Source organism: Sebastes fasciatus, chromosome 18 (genome assembly GCF_043250625.1).
Source record: "Sebastes fasciatus isolate fSebFas1 chromosome 18, fSebFas1.pri, whole genome shotgun sequence".
Lineage (NCBI taxonomy): Eukaryota > Metazoa > Chordata > Actinopteri > Perciformes > Sebastidae > Sebastes > Sebastes fasciatus.
In genome coordinates this window covers 15,596,420-15,610,986 of record NC_133812.1, presented here as the reverse complement: position 1 = coordinate 15,610,986, position 14,567 = coordinate 15,596,420, and the positions used below count along the sequence as shown (strand labels likewise).

General features: G+C 40.4%; 1 protein-coding gene across 5 annotated transcripts in view; it reads right to left on the bottom strand.

Moving 5' to 3' along the window:
* LOC141755984 (steroid hormone receptor ERR2-like) overlaps window positions 1-14,567 on the bottom strand; it is a 110,623-nt gene that overhangs the window by 79,725 nt on the left and 16,331 nt on the right. For 2 of the 5 annotated variants that reach the window (XM_074615382.1, XM_074615384.1), the window contains exon 4: window positions 9,828-9,981. The exons of 2 other annotated variants lie outside the window; for them this stretch is intronic. In XM_074615382.1, coding sequence (XP_074471483.1) covers window positions 9,828-9,829 — 2 coding nt within the window. In that variant the 5' untranslated portion in view covers window positions 9,830-9,981. The remainder of the gene's footprint in view (window positions 1-9,827; window positions 9,982-14,567) is intronic. One more of the 5 variants, XM_074615383.1, reaches the window with a different exon arrangement.

The window sequence follows — 14,567 nt, the reverse complement described above, 5'->3', positions numbered from 1 at the left end:
ATCCACTCATCGGGCCTTGATTTGGCAAATAAATCACACTGAGTTTTTTCAGACTATGTTCCCTCCCTCGCTCCGTCACTGCTGCTGTCTTTTTAAGCTCCGTCTCTCCCTCAGCCTCGTTAACCCTGTCCTGAGTTTCTACGGTGACAATCTCTGCCGGGCCTCCTCATTGGACATGGCAGCTGGCAATTTGCATGCCAGACTATTTCTCTTCATCATTGGGCCTCTTTCTCTCTCTCTCCCTCTCTCTCGTTCGGCCTCTCTCTCTCTCTATGCTAGAAGAATTGAGAATAACTCAGCAACTGACGGCAGACGGCATGCACGTCCTTGTCCTACAAGGTTACGAATCCATTTCATCTGTGCAAGAGGGGAGTGAATTAAAATAAATGATGGCCGGACATTTATTGCATTCTGGGGGTGAAGGAGGGATTGGGGAGGAGAGGCACAAGTTGCGTAGTGAGACTTGTGTCTCATACTGAGCCAGACTGGCAGACAGTTTGATATTGACTGGCATACGGCGTTGGCACTAACAATGAAGACAATACAAAGAAAGTAGAATCATCCGCCACAGAGCTGAGTTTTGAATCGGAGCCGGCTGTGCTTCAGTCACAGAGCTGTTGCTCTGGGATCATACAACTTTTCACATGCCAATGTATCCAGCATTACACATCATATACTAGTCAGTGCCGGGACACGTCCATGCTGACCCAACCCGGTCTCACTCTCAACTTGTCAAATACCGCCGATTGGGAAAAGCGCCCCTCAGCATTGGAAACCACAGCACGGAAGCACCCTCTAGCGTCAGTATGTGACGAACCGGGCTTTCAGCTAACTCCAATGTAATCCCACCCACGGCTTTATTCGACGGCCGGAGCAAGTGACGTAGTATTCATAATGTGAGAGTCCGCTAAAGGCGGGCCGTAGGGGGTGGTGGATGGGTCAAACAAAACAAGACTTTTAACCAGAAGACCGGTGTTTGTGTCCCGTATGAAACTAAAAGTAACGTCGACTTATTCTGTCAGTCGTCGGTATTGTCAGTGAGTAATGTGAGTCAGTTAAGTTAGCGCCAACCACAACCGTTTCCTAATCGTAACTAAGTGGTTGTGTTGCCTATACCTAACTTCCTGTGAAAACGGAAGTTTATTTTGAAAGGACGCTATGCATGTAATGAGAGTACATTGACACGCCGTCCCTGACACGTCCAAAGGTAACGCAAGAGGGGTTCCCCGTGTGTCGGTCTGCGATGCTGAAGGACACTGACCAAGCAGCGATGAGTTGGGAGTGAGAATGTGTTGAATCTGAAGGAGCCAAATTCATATTTTACAGTTGAATATTATTCATATGGTGATATTTTCACCATATTTGTTTCTATTCTTCAAATATCATATTTGAAATAAGTTTATTCTCTCTATTGTGTGTGTTATAGAAATAATGCATGCCCCTTTGAAGCAACTTTACAACATTTAACAAGCACTTTTATTTGTTTGTAGGTACGGTAAAGAGTGGGTCGCATAGTTTTATGACCCAGTTGTGGAACGTGTTGTAGACTTATGGAATATAAAGTAAAAAGGCAGGATTTTCTAATGAAATATTTGTTGGTTTTAACAAGTTTACTTTTGTAACGAGGAAGAGTGGATTGCTTTAATCTATAAGAGGAGTCGATGTGAGCTGAAACCCATGTCAACTTAAGGCTGATTTACATATATATTTGAGTAATAATGTATTTTTTTTATTTGTTTAAATAGGGGAGGACTATGAATAAGCCTTACAGGCTTCTTTCCTCTCCTGCACTGAAATGACTGTTTTCTCTTATTGTATGTATTTTAGATCCAAACAATTGCACAAATAAATAAAACTAAAACGTATAGTTCTACGCAGAGACGACTCGGCCTACGCCGTTGTGAGCATTTATACTTGTGTGCTGGTGTGTCTGCATCGCTCTGCAATTACACTGCCCCGGTGTTGAGTTTCTTCCGGTTTCTTCGTGTAACGTCACTTCAACCAAGAGTTTACACTCGAATTTTGGATCCCACAAAATCTGTTAATATATTAATGCAAAGTAGGACCAATCACTGATTACACCCCTTCTACCATTTTATTTTGATCTGAAAGGCCAAACCTGGACTTTGGATCAGAGTTTCTTCACTGTGAAGCTTTATGAATGAGACCTGTTTGTATTTATCCAGTTTAATATTTATTATTGTGTGAGTGGCGATAATGCTAAGTAGCCAAAAAGTATGTGTTTGTGTCAATCAATTCCCCACATTCCCATCAGCTTTCATCCTGCTTCTATTCTTTAATTCATCTTTATTTGATGACTAAACCTTTCTCACGATGACGACTACTGCCTTTAAATCTATAGATGGGTTGTTGTTGTTGAACTGCCAGTATTATTAATATAGGGAGTCTATTTTGTCCACATTTGAACGGTTTGTAATATTTCTAACCTTGGAATCGCTGCTGGCATTTAAAATTCAGCACTGTGACGTTGTAAAAAGGACGGGGATAGTGTTTATAGATGTCACTGGAGAACCACTGTGCATCGCTCCAAACTGCTCCTTGTTTCCGTCTGCGTGTTCCAGAAATACATCCTTGGACCCAAAGGATCCCTCGCTAAGTGACTTTTTTCCTGTTGACCACAAAGCTATCAATATGTCTGCCTCTTGACACCGGCCCATCTCTCTCTGGACACGCAGGCCGGACTCTGAATGCTGACTATACTGCTCGCTGCACAACGCTCCTGGACCTCTTCCAGGACACTCTATTGTAATACAGTTATTTTTAGACAAGCCGACGCAAATAAATATTTATAGTTGTTTGCAGGTCAGGGGTCTCAATGAACCGCGGGGTGGATGGCAGTGAATAAACTACAATATGTAACTATGTAAGCAGGAATACGGGTTCAATACAGCAGGGCAGGAATAAACTGATGGGAGATATTTAAGGCTTGGCACTTGCTCAAAACATAAAAAATAAATTATAATCTATGGAGCAAAATTAAGGCTGAGACCACATCGATCAATACTAATACTGGTTAGGCTTCAAAATAACTTAAGTGTAGAGCTTCCTGGTGTGTTATGGGGTTATTCATTGCAATGTGGTGTGAGATTTTTACTCACACTTTCCCTGAATGCAGCTCTCTCATTTTCCCTGACATCTGGATGCCTGTGATAATAGCCCTGGCGCTGATCACTTTTACATTAAACTTCGGTCTGAATGGAGATGTGTGTCACTGGAAATTATTACACTTGTCACTTCACTCCACTTCCTATCAAATTTATACTTTGGAGAGGATATTTCTATGCAAAGAGACCGGAGTGACCTAGACAAAGCCTTGGCTCGGTTTGATGAAGGAGTAGCACAAGAAGGGGAAAATTTAAGGTTCAAGGAAATGAAGAAATGCTGAAGAAGCCAAAATGGTGATTGAATGGTAACATTTTCCTGTGGTCTCTCCCCCTGACCAGAATTTGGACCAAATGTGGGGGAATATTGTGTTTCTGTCATTGTTCGTCTAGCGTAGCTTTGAGTCTAAATATAGGTCATGCAAGAAAGGCCTGGGCCACACATGCAAGTGTACACATGCACAGAAACACAGTGAGTGAGTCACTGCGTGCTTTTACTTTGTAAGGATCTATTTCTAATAGCTAGAGTGAAGATACTAGGAAAACTCAAGGAATCCGTTGGTATCAACCATGTCATACTAGCTCGTCGCGAAAATAACACTCCAAACTTACGCTACATTTTGTCGAGGAAAAGCTGTCATTTTAAAAGGGGTGCCTTGACCTCTGACCTCGAGATATGTGAATGAAAATGAGTTCTATGGGTACCCACGGGTCTCCCCTTTACAGACATGCCCACTTTATGATAATCACATGTAGTTTGGGGCAAGTCATAGTCAAGTCAGCACACTGACACACTGACAGCTGTTGTTGACTGTTGGGGTTGAGTTTGCCATGTTATGATTTGAGCATATTTTGTAAACTAAATGCAGTACCTGTGAGGGTTTCTGAACAATATTTGTCATTGTTTTGTGCTGTTAAATGACTTCCAATGATAAATATATACATCCATTTGCATAAAGCAAGCATATTTGCCCACTCCTATGTTGATAAGAGTATTAAATACTTGACAAATCTCCCTTTAAAGTACATTTTGAACAGATAAAAAATATGTGATTATTTTGCGCTTAATCGTGATTAACTATTTTAATCAATTGACAGCCCTACTTCCTTCTGCCTTTCAAAATAATTCAGATATTTAAGACTTCAAATGTTCTTAAAAATATTGTATTATTATTTTGCTGTTATTTGATGTTTACATTGACTGACAAATTATATCAGAAATACCAACTTACTGTAGAAGTAGTACACTACATTACTTCTGTATTAACCAGTTCAGTTCAGTGTATACACACTGTAAGGTATATAAAGTATAGATGACTCTCAATGTACAAACAACACGTGTAAAAATCAGAGTCTAACATGAACAGCTGAATTTATGAGGACAAATAAATCTTCTGCAAAAATGTCCAGAAGTTGAGTCGTTCTGTTTCTTTCTCAGTTATTCATCATATGAGAGACTGTCATTAGAGTGCAGGCGGTCAGACAATACAGAGAATACAAAGAAGTCGATTTTAATTTCTGAAAGTGATGGTGTACACCTCCGTCTCTGGGACCACATGTACCCATAAATGGATCAGATTCCGCCAGAACATTTTGTCCGGTGCCTCTCGATTTTCTGACCGTCTCAATAAAGAAATAAAGAAATACACAATAATATGGTGGACTGATCAATCTGCTTTTTCAAAACCACATCAATATATATCACAACAATTAGCAATCTGTAATTCCAGCAGCCCAAACAGAGGTACATTTTGACCTTCCTAGCGACCACCCGACCAAGCGTCTGTCAGTCAAGGCTGCACAAATAACCGAGCTACTCAAACACTTGTCATCATCCCTCATCAGCATCTTGATTGTCGAGGAGGACAGATTAGAGGGAATGTCCACATACATCCAGCGGCCTCTGATGTGACAGCGAGGGTTTATGGGATAGCAACACGAGAGCCCCGCCCGCTTCACCTTGACCCCGCCGCTCAGCTTCCGCCGCCGCCACCACCACCGCTCCTCTCGTCTCAGGCTCTCCGGTCTGACCTCGTCATCCCGGGGCCTCTGGCCTCGCCTCTGACAGCTGAGTTATTACCATAATTACCCAGGAGGCATTGCAGGGAGCGGCCACATGGCAGAGGCCGCCCATGTTTAACAGAATATTTGGGTGTTTTATCGACTTTAACTCAGCCCCCGGGGCAGGCGAGAGGGGGCCCGGATGATAAGAAAACCACTCATGTGGGAAATGAAGAGGACCATTTCACAGACGGAACCAAGAAGGGGATGAAATATACTGTTAATGCAGCAGTGGCCAGTGCACATATGTCATATATTCTCCGAGACAAGGTGTAAATATGCTCATATATTCAGTCGGTGTCGAACAGAAGGACTGGGGTGGAGATGACTAACTTCTAAAAATAGCACTTTGAACCTTATATAATGAAAAAGTATTAGGATTGCTTTGTGTCAACATCAAATATGTCATGTCCTGAGGTGGAATGAAGGTGGATTATATAATATATATTATTCATTTTTCACAGCAGGGATCTACTGAATTGACACTGACTGGGTTCAATTTTGAGGAAAATGTACAGATTTATTTTTACTGTTTTATTTCTGACTTATTCAGCGCTAGACTAACTTATAGAGACTGTTTCCACGTCTTTGTAAAATTGCTCATTTGAATTCATAGAAGTCTATGGGATCAAACAGCAACTCCGCTTAAAAACAATAGTTCAACATATATTCAAACTGAGCACAAGGTCATACAAATATATCTAGGAAAAACAGTCAAATTCACCCCAAACTGAACTACTCCCAGAGACAGCTCAGAAAGTATCTGTATCTGTATCTGTGTCATCCCCTTTAGGACAGTGGTTCTCAACCGTTTTTGTGTCAAGGACCCCAAAAGTGATACACATTAGGTCACAGACCCTGTCCTGAGTCTATTAACTCCAATGGGAGAAATCAACATGAACACAGATTATGACTGATTCTTTTGCCCTATAGTCACCAAAGTAATTATTGGACCCATTTTTCACAAACCACATATCTTCCCAATATTCTGACGCTAAAATTACATTTTCAGACGGACAAATCGAGAGAAAATTCAATTTGTTTGCGACATTTCCCTGTCTCATGAACACACTCTCGCAAGATCTGGCAACTAACGTTCGCAAACGCCAGAGCTACAGTAACTAACTTTCATAATGCCAAATATGGCTCTTAGCTGTGTAAATGTCTAATGTTAGTAAAAGAAAATATTAGAGCTGTCAAAGTTAACCTGATAACAATGCGTTAACGCAATTTCTTTACCGCATTAACTCAACTTGCAGTTTTTAGGTTGTAGCGGGCTCTGTTTTAACACTAAAGTGAAGATACTGGCATCATATGAAACTACAAAAACCTAAGGAATCCAGTGTTACCAACCATGTCATACTAACTTGTTGCCAAGGAGGCTAAATAACGCTACAAACTTAATTTTGGTGAAGAAAAACTGGGATGGCCATTTTCAAAAGAGGTCCTTTGACCTCTGACCTCAAGATATGTGAATGAAAATGGGTTCTATGGGTACCCACGAGTCTCCCCTTTACAGACATGCCCACTTTATGATAATCACATACAGTTTGGGGCAAGTCATAGTCAAGTCAGCACACTGACACACTGACAGCTGTTGTTGCCTGTTGGGCTGCAGTTTGCCATGTCATGATTTGAGCATATTTTTTATGCTAAATGCAGTACCTGTGAGGGTTTCTGGACAATATTTGTTATTGTATTGTGTTGTTAATTGATTTACAATAATAAATATATACATACATTTGCATAAAGCAAACACATTTGTCCACTCCCATTTTGATAAGAGTATTAAATACTTGACAAATCTCTCTTTAAAGTACATTTTGAACAGATAAAAAGTGTGTGATTAATCGCGATGAACTATGGAAAATCATGTAATTAATCAAAATTAAATATTTTAATAATTTGGAAGCCCTAGAAAATATAAATACATTATACAAATATAACCAAATGTGCTTTCATCCATCCACATGACATTCACAATACTTCCAAACGAGATGGGGGGGATGAAAGCGGGAAGGCGAACACGTCATAACCACACCCACTTAGGAGACAGGAAGTGTATACCATTTCAAACCATTGGCAGAGCTTGTAATGTTATAGAGCGTCTTTGCTATTTCTTACAGAAAAGTTATTGTTTTTTTCTTATCACAAAATAAAAATGTTAAACAGTTTGGAGGCCAGGTGGATTTGTCTCACAGCTAACTGTTTCAGCTGTAGGTAACAGAGAAAGCTCTTTATAATCCATGTCTATACTGCCATGTCTAAGAAGCCAGGAGGCCATGCATATTCATACAGATGGAGTGAAGAGTACAGCCCAGCCTGCCATACACAGGGCACAGGGGTCATTGGCCTCAGGCCAACGACGAACACAGAGACAAAGATTGTGTACAGTAAGCACACACTTCTATTAGTATCTGTATTTATACTTAAAATTTCAGTCAAACCCACACAGAGAAATATAGAAACACACACACATTCACACACGCCCTCATCTGCTCACAAAGGTCAACACATTAGCATCGCAATACGTACAGTATTCAGACTTTCCTGGTCCTATATAGCTACCCATCAAACATGTCCGAGATGGCACTTAGCCGTGTGTGCCCGTGTCTTATTATGCAGACCCATCTGTGTGGGTTCAAAGGTCATGGCCGGGCCTGGCAGGGGCTACAGGTGAGCAGATGAGAACAGTAGGGGCTCGGTTTAATTTAGCTAAGCACTACAGGACGCAGCGCGCCCCTGTATACCTGGGAAGGACAAGTTGAACTTTTCACACTGTGCCTCAGACTCATCATTTCGACGGGTGGAAAGTCGAGAGTCGAAAATGAGTAATAGAGTCAAAAAAAGCTTTGCTTTTGACACCGAATCTGTTTCTTTGTGGCTGAGTTGTTTTTTATTTTGTGTGAGACTTGTTCAAACAAAGACAGACAGAAGCACATAAACACACAAATCTACATACACACAGTGCTCTGTCACCACGTCTCTGTTTTTACCTCCCTTTCTCTCTTTTTTTACCTCTGACACACATCCAAGCACACAATACACACACAGACATATTGAAAGAAGATGACTGTCAGCAGTGTGTGTGTGTGTGTGTGTGTGTGTGTGTGTGTGTGTGTGTGTGGGAGAAAATCCCTAATCTGGCATGGACCAGCTTCCTGTCTAGACTCTGCATGAGGAGGCCAGCGCTAACCTGGCCGGTGCTGTGAGTGTGTATATGTGTGAGTGCATACATGCACATTATGTTTGTGTGCATGCTACTAATTTATGTGTGAGCACAAACCTACATTATGTCTGTATCTTAGAGAGGGAGTAGCTGCACACTGTCATTGTACTCGTCCAAACCAGAGAACTGACATTAACCTCTGGCCTTCCATATCTACTGTCCAATACTTGTTTTGTTTTTTTTAAATTGGGACAGTTTCCAGTAAAGCTCCTTTTTGTTTTCTGTTATTTTGACGCTTTCTTTACCACGCGTGCCAATGCTGTCGCGATTCCAAAAGCCAATTTCCTCATTATCCAACTTGCAGCACTTACGGGAATAGAGAGGTGGGGGTGTGGAGGGTTAAAGTTGGAGGGAAATGGAAAAAGGCCTGATGTGGTTTTCTCTGAAATTCCACACAAAGAGCGAGGATGAAACTGACTTGTTTTCCTTCCTTACTCTCTGTCCTTGCTAAATACAGCTTAACAACAGTAAATATGGTAGTAAAAGCTGCATACTTTTGCCCAAACAGCAGAAAAACAACACTGAAGGTGAAAAAAAGTCACTGAAAAAGAATCCCTCTTGGTTTTGGCAACACGGTTAACCTGAGCTGAATCATAACTGGAATCGCTGACAGCCTCTTGCCATCAATCATTAGCACAAACCCTGACATTAGTAATCACAACAAACAACCACTGAGCACAGCAACTTTCTGCCGCCTTACTCGCGCTGAGTGCTAATCAAAAAAATGCTAAGTGTGTTTAGCCTTAGCTTTGACAGTATTTGTCCGGAGTGTGAATCAACATCATGAGCGTCGCTATTTCATATTCATGCAGAGGCCCAATGACACCTTGTCCTCTGCTTTCCAAAAGGCCTTAACTCAGCAGATCACCACCCCTGTAGACCCAGATGTAAAGTGAACAGTCTTCACCTCTGTGACATCAGACTGCCACAATATGCCGTCTTGTGGGAGCAAGCCGTCACAGAGGCCTGCCAAAGACCAGGGCTGCGACTATGGCAGCCAAAAAAGCCAAGAAGAACAAATGACAAGGTGATTTTTTAAAAATTTTTTTTTAGGAGGAAAAGAAACTAAATGTAAGGATTTAGGACAAAAAGTGTTTTTTCAGCACTTTTCTTTAAAACTTTTATTACTCTAGATTATTTTATAAATGACTAATGATGTGTAGGGGTCTCATGAAGTAGTGAGAATTATTTTGTGGTGAGTTTTTTAGCCTCTTATTTTTGTTTTATAGCCAACGCATGTATATTTTTTGTATATATTCCTGTTTTCAGCAAACAATCTGTGATTAATGCAGCATCAAACAGCAGACACACAAAGTTAGCAACTCGCTGGTGAAGACAGTCAAACAACTAGCAAATTCGGACATAGATATCTCCCTTAGAGGCTGCTGGAAACCAAAGGTGACTATTGTACTTACATTCATCAGGTAACCAGAAACACGACTCCATTGGTACGTCGATGATATCCCTCCATGTCTCCTGGAAGCGAGCACCTGTTTGCCAACACGTTAGCCATGTCAGGTCAGGGATGTGCCTCCCTCTCTCTCAGCTGGTTTGAAGGTGGTCTGCCCCCTAGTGGACAAAAAAACTAATGTGAAATTGATTTGTCAAAAATGGTATGTCTAATATGTAAAATAAATGCAATTAGAATTAATTTAGCAAATGCTTTTGTCAAGAGTGACTTACAATAAGTGCATTAAACCTCCATAGAAATAAGAGCTAGATGTCATCAAAAACATTTAAGTGTTTCTGTGCTGCCGTACAATGATTTAAGTCAGACTGTGTACTTTATGTTGAACAGTATACACTGTTGCCACAAGTGACAAGCATGGATGGAAGTAAGGATATTGGTATATGCTGAAGTAGTTCCCAAACGTTTTGATGTCAAGGACCCCTAAACTGACATAAATTAGACCACGGACCCCCATTCGATAAGATTTTGTACCAGGGTCCCCTATCTGATAGCATTTTTGCTTTTAGATGTTTTATTCCATAGAGTGTATGAAACCCATGACCAAAATAGTCATACATTCTGTCATTGTGTTACTTATGGACAGGATAATAATGAAATTAAATTATTACCCCCCACACTTTGAAAACCACTGAAACACAGTGCAACATTGGCAAAAGTGGAGAGTCATAAAGTCAACAAACTAGCTCAGTAAAAGTCTGTTATAGAGCAATACATCAATCTAAAGTTTGCTAACATTAGCCACTGATCATACAAGGCCAAGTAAAGCTATTGCTAAGTTATTGCTTAAGAATTAAACTTTTCATTTGTCAGAGGAAAAATATGTATTTCTTCGTTCATAAGTTACATAGTCTTGCTTTAGTGTTGTTAAAGGTCATATTGATTACATTTTTATGTAGACGAATAATTAAAAAAAAAATACATCCAGAGCTTTTAGAAAGATGCTCAATAAAAGTATGGCTTTTCCTAAAAGAAATATTATGATTGTGAATTAATCATTTAAAGAATGTTGACATGTCGAAATTTGAAGTTTTGTTTATCTCTGTGGAAGATATCTGACGTTTGGTTCCCACTTCTAACCAGGCTTGTGAGCCAATAGTATAACGACATTGGTATCAAATAAGCAGGTTGTGTAACAAACTGGCAACCAATTGTTGTGAAGTGAATGCAATAGAAAAGGGGGGAGGGAGAATGTGACATCTAGAGTCTGAATGTTATCAATGTTATCAACAGCACCTTTAAAAAAAAGAGGTCACTAAGTGCTAGCATGTCTAGGTGTAGTCTGAAAAGGTTGGTTTTCATCATGCAGCAGGAGAGAAGAGACTGAGACCAGAAACCACCGAGATTAGCCTACGAACTGAAGGGATAGCCAATAGTCCAGATGAAGAGGAGCACAATGGTCATGCCGGAGTGTAGGGTTTGATCATAACTTAGGAATGAGCAGTCTTCTTCACTGCCCTGTACGCTAGCACCAAAAGCTGCAACAAGGAGCCAGAGCAGTAAATGGAGAACCAAGTCTGAGCCAGGCTAAACCGATTGTAGCCAGAAACACAACCTGAGCACACCTGTGTGTAGACCAGCATTCAAAAAAAAGTTGCCTCATACTTAATCACAACACAGAGATAAGCATTTAAAAGTCTTTACCTCTGCAGATAAGTACCATGTAATCGATATAAGCGTCGTACTCGATAACTGCAACAAGATGAAGACATAAACCTCAGCCACAACAACAACAGAGCGACAGACAAGCTTTCGCTGACTCCACGTGATCTCACCTTAAGTCATCGTCTAGCCGGCGTGGTATTCCTTTTCCTATGTACATGTATTTAAGAAAACCGATGACTAACACAGATGGTGGACGAATCAAATGAGTCATTTGAGTTGTATGGCTATGACATACACACATCATTGTCTCCGCTGGTGTGGGTTTAAGGGGTCTCCTGTTGGCATTCCTATCCAACTGACTCCCCAAGTATGACTCATAGGCTTGTTACCCCCAGACGAGGCAGACTTTACTGGGCTGGCTTGTCAGTGTGTGTGTAGTAGGGAAATCTGGCGTGATGCTGCTCAGTATTTGGGGTTTGTCTGACTCCATCTAGCCAGTCTCGAGCAGTCTGACTGTGTGTGTGTATGTGTGGTCAGATGGTGAACTCCGTCTACTCTACAGATTAAAATCTTAAAAGACAAAAAAAAAAAAACGGTTTTGTGTTTTGTAAACACAACAGTCGCCAGATCGCTGAGCGAGGTTAAGCAGTTGCAGTTACTACTCTGACAAGTAGTCAGCAGGAATGTAACCTACATTACAGGAAAAAAGAGGACATATTCCTCCGTATTGCTACCAGCATGTGTTTTTGTTTTCATCCTCCGGTCTGTAGCTGCATTCCTTTCCTGTGTGTTGTGCGAGACGGAGAGATTGCCGGAGAATGACTCACTAAAACCTGACCCAGCAGTGAGGTAATCACTGGAGGACGCTTGGAGTAAAAATGAACTTTGATGGTGATGGCTAGGATCATGTCTAGGAATCCCCAGACGGTTTGGAATAGTACAATAAGTGTGTGTGTGCGGGATGACATAATTTCTATGCACCCGTCCAGTCCATTTGATGTTCTTGTCAATGCGAGGCCTCCGGATGAAGACCCACAACCCCATTACAGATTCTCTCCACACAAACTTGATAAGACCAATGGAAATAGATGCTCAACCTAGAAGTACTGCTGGTAGATGATAATTTAAATTATGCCTTATTATTTTTTTACACTTCTGATACAACCAGAACGTAGTACTGCCGATGATTTATTCAGATATAGATTTTCTAATTCATTCATTCCACATTCAATCATTTTGCAGATATAATACTACAACTATAAGCAACATTTCACACCAAAAAAACTCCTTTTGAATAACGTATTGACAAATTTTGTTCACTTACAAACATTTTAATATAATTTCTGGACTCTTGAATATTGGGCACTTTCCTGAAGCATTAAATATATAATTATTATTGTTATTATATATATTTATTAGGTACACCTATCAGTCCAGTTCAACACTATTGCAAGCTACAACCTCACCTTTTCTTTGTAAAGGTAGAATTTATGGCTGATACTGGATTGCATTGGATTTTACAGGTGTCTCTTATAAAGTGGCCACTTACTATACATTTTTAAATAGCATGATCCTCTAAAAATGTATAAGATGTTGAGTTTCTCTGCTCTTGTGTGAATATACAGACACAGACAGCGGACATTGGTTGTTATGTAGCATCACCTGCTGGCTTAATGGAGAACTGCCAACATTACAGTAATTGCCAAAGGATGAGACAAAATCAGCAGCAACATAAATACAAAACAAGGAACCTCATTAAATGACATCAGAATTGTTCACTTTACAGTACAATGTATAATTAAACTTAAATAAGCCACGATAAGTTAAAGGTATAGTCACTGACGTGTGTCACACAAACTGGGAAATGACTAAAAGAAGATCATCCTCAAGAGCAAAGATCAGACAACAAAAGACAAATGTGTTACATACTCGGTAAGAGGAAATAAAAGATAAATGACTGTTGTGTCACAGTTTTCCTTTACTTAACTTTTGAGATAAGCTATAACGCAATGCATCAAAGTAGGCATGGAGGACTGTGGGAAAGTGGCTGAGGGATACCAGAGATCACAGTGCTGCTTGTCCTAAAATAGTTTCACGATGCTTATGAAGACATCTCATTCCCTGCTCATTCTTGGATCATGAAAAAAAGCCCAAGCAACCATTTGGGTTTGGATCGCTCAAACATCACTGAGCCAAAGTTATGAATGAAGACATTTCAGCCAGAGCTCAGAGCCACGTTACGGGAAACCAACGTCCGAACAACAAACGTTAAAAACAACAGATACTGAGGAGCTTTTACAGTTTGCCTGCTTAAACAGCACAATGGAGCTTTATATTTACATTATGTGGGGCAACAATTTGTAGATTCAAGCCCATTTTCACGCAACTGTCAATGAAGCAGTGAAAAGAAAGTTGATGTTCCTAAAAAGATCAATAGAGGAACAAAAGAAGTCAAAATGACTCTCTACTCTACATCATGCACTATTCACAGATAGTGACGTTAAAATAAATCACATCCCACTTTTCCAAGACAACATCTGACTATAAAAGGGGAAAATAACAGACAGCAAGTGAGTGTATCAAATTACTGTATTCATTTTCGTTAAAGTATCATGGTGAGTTGAGGAAGAAATGACCTTGTTCTGACAAAAGGTGTAAATATAAACCTCATATTAATGTCCAACTATAGCAAACAAGCAAAAATAAATCTGTATATAATTATGATTCAAATCCAAATGTTTACCAAGTTTGGACATTCTATGAAATCATTCTTGCTATGCAAACTGGAGGGCAAAAGAAACATAGTGAAATACCAGACCCCATGTTTGGGTACGGGGCCTCCAGTGGTTGAGTGAGCTTTGACCTAAAATAGGCCTGAGAATGTGGATATGCGCTATGAATAGAGATGAAACAGGAGGGGGGGAAAAATCAAAAAGATGGAATAACTTAAGGGCCTGCAAATAAACCGTCAGACATCAGATCATAAAATAAATTGAGTGTAGATGGTGGTTTGCAGAGGGCATGGGAAAATCTGCACTGACAGGGACGAAACTTTTTGTACAGCAATTCAATCATGTTGCCA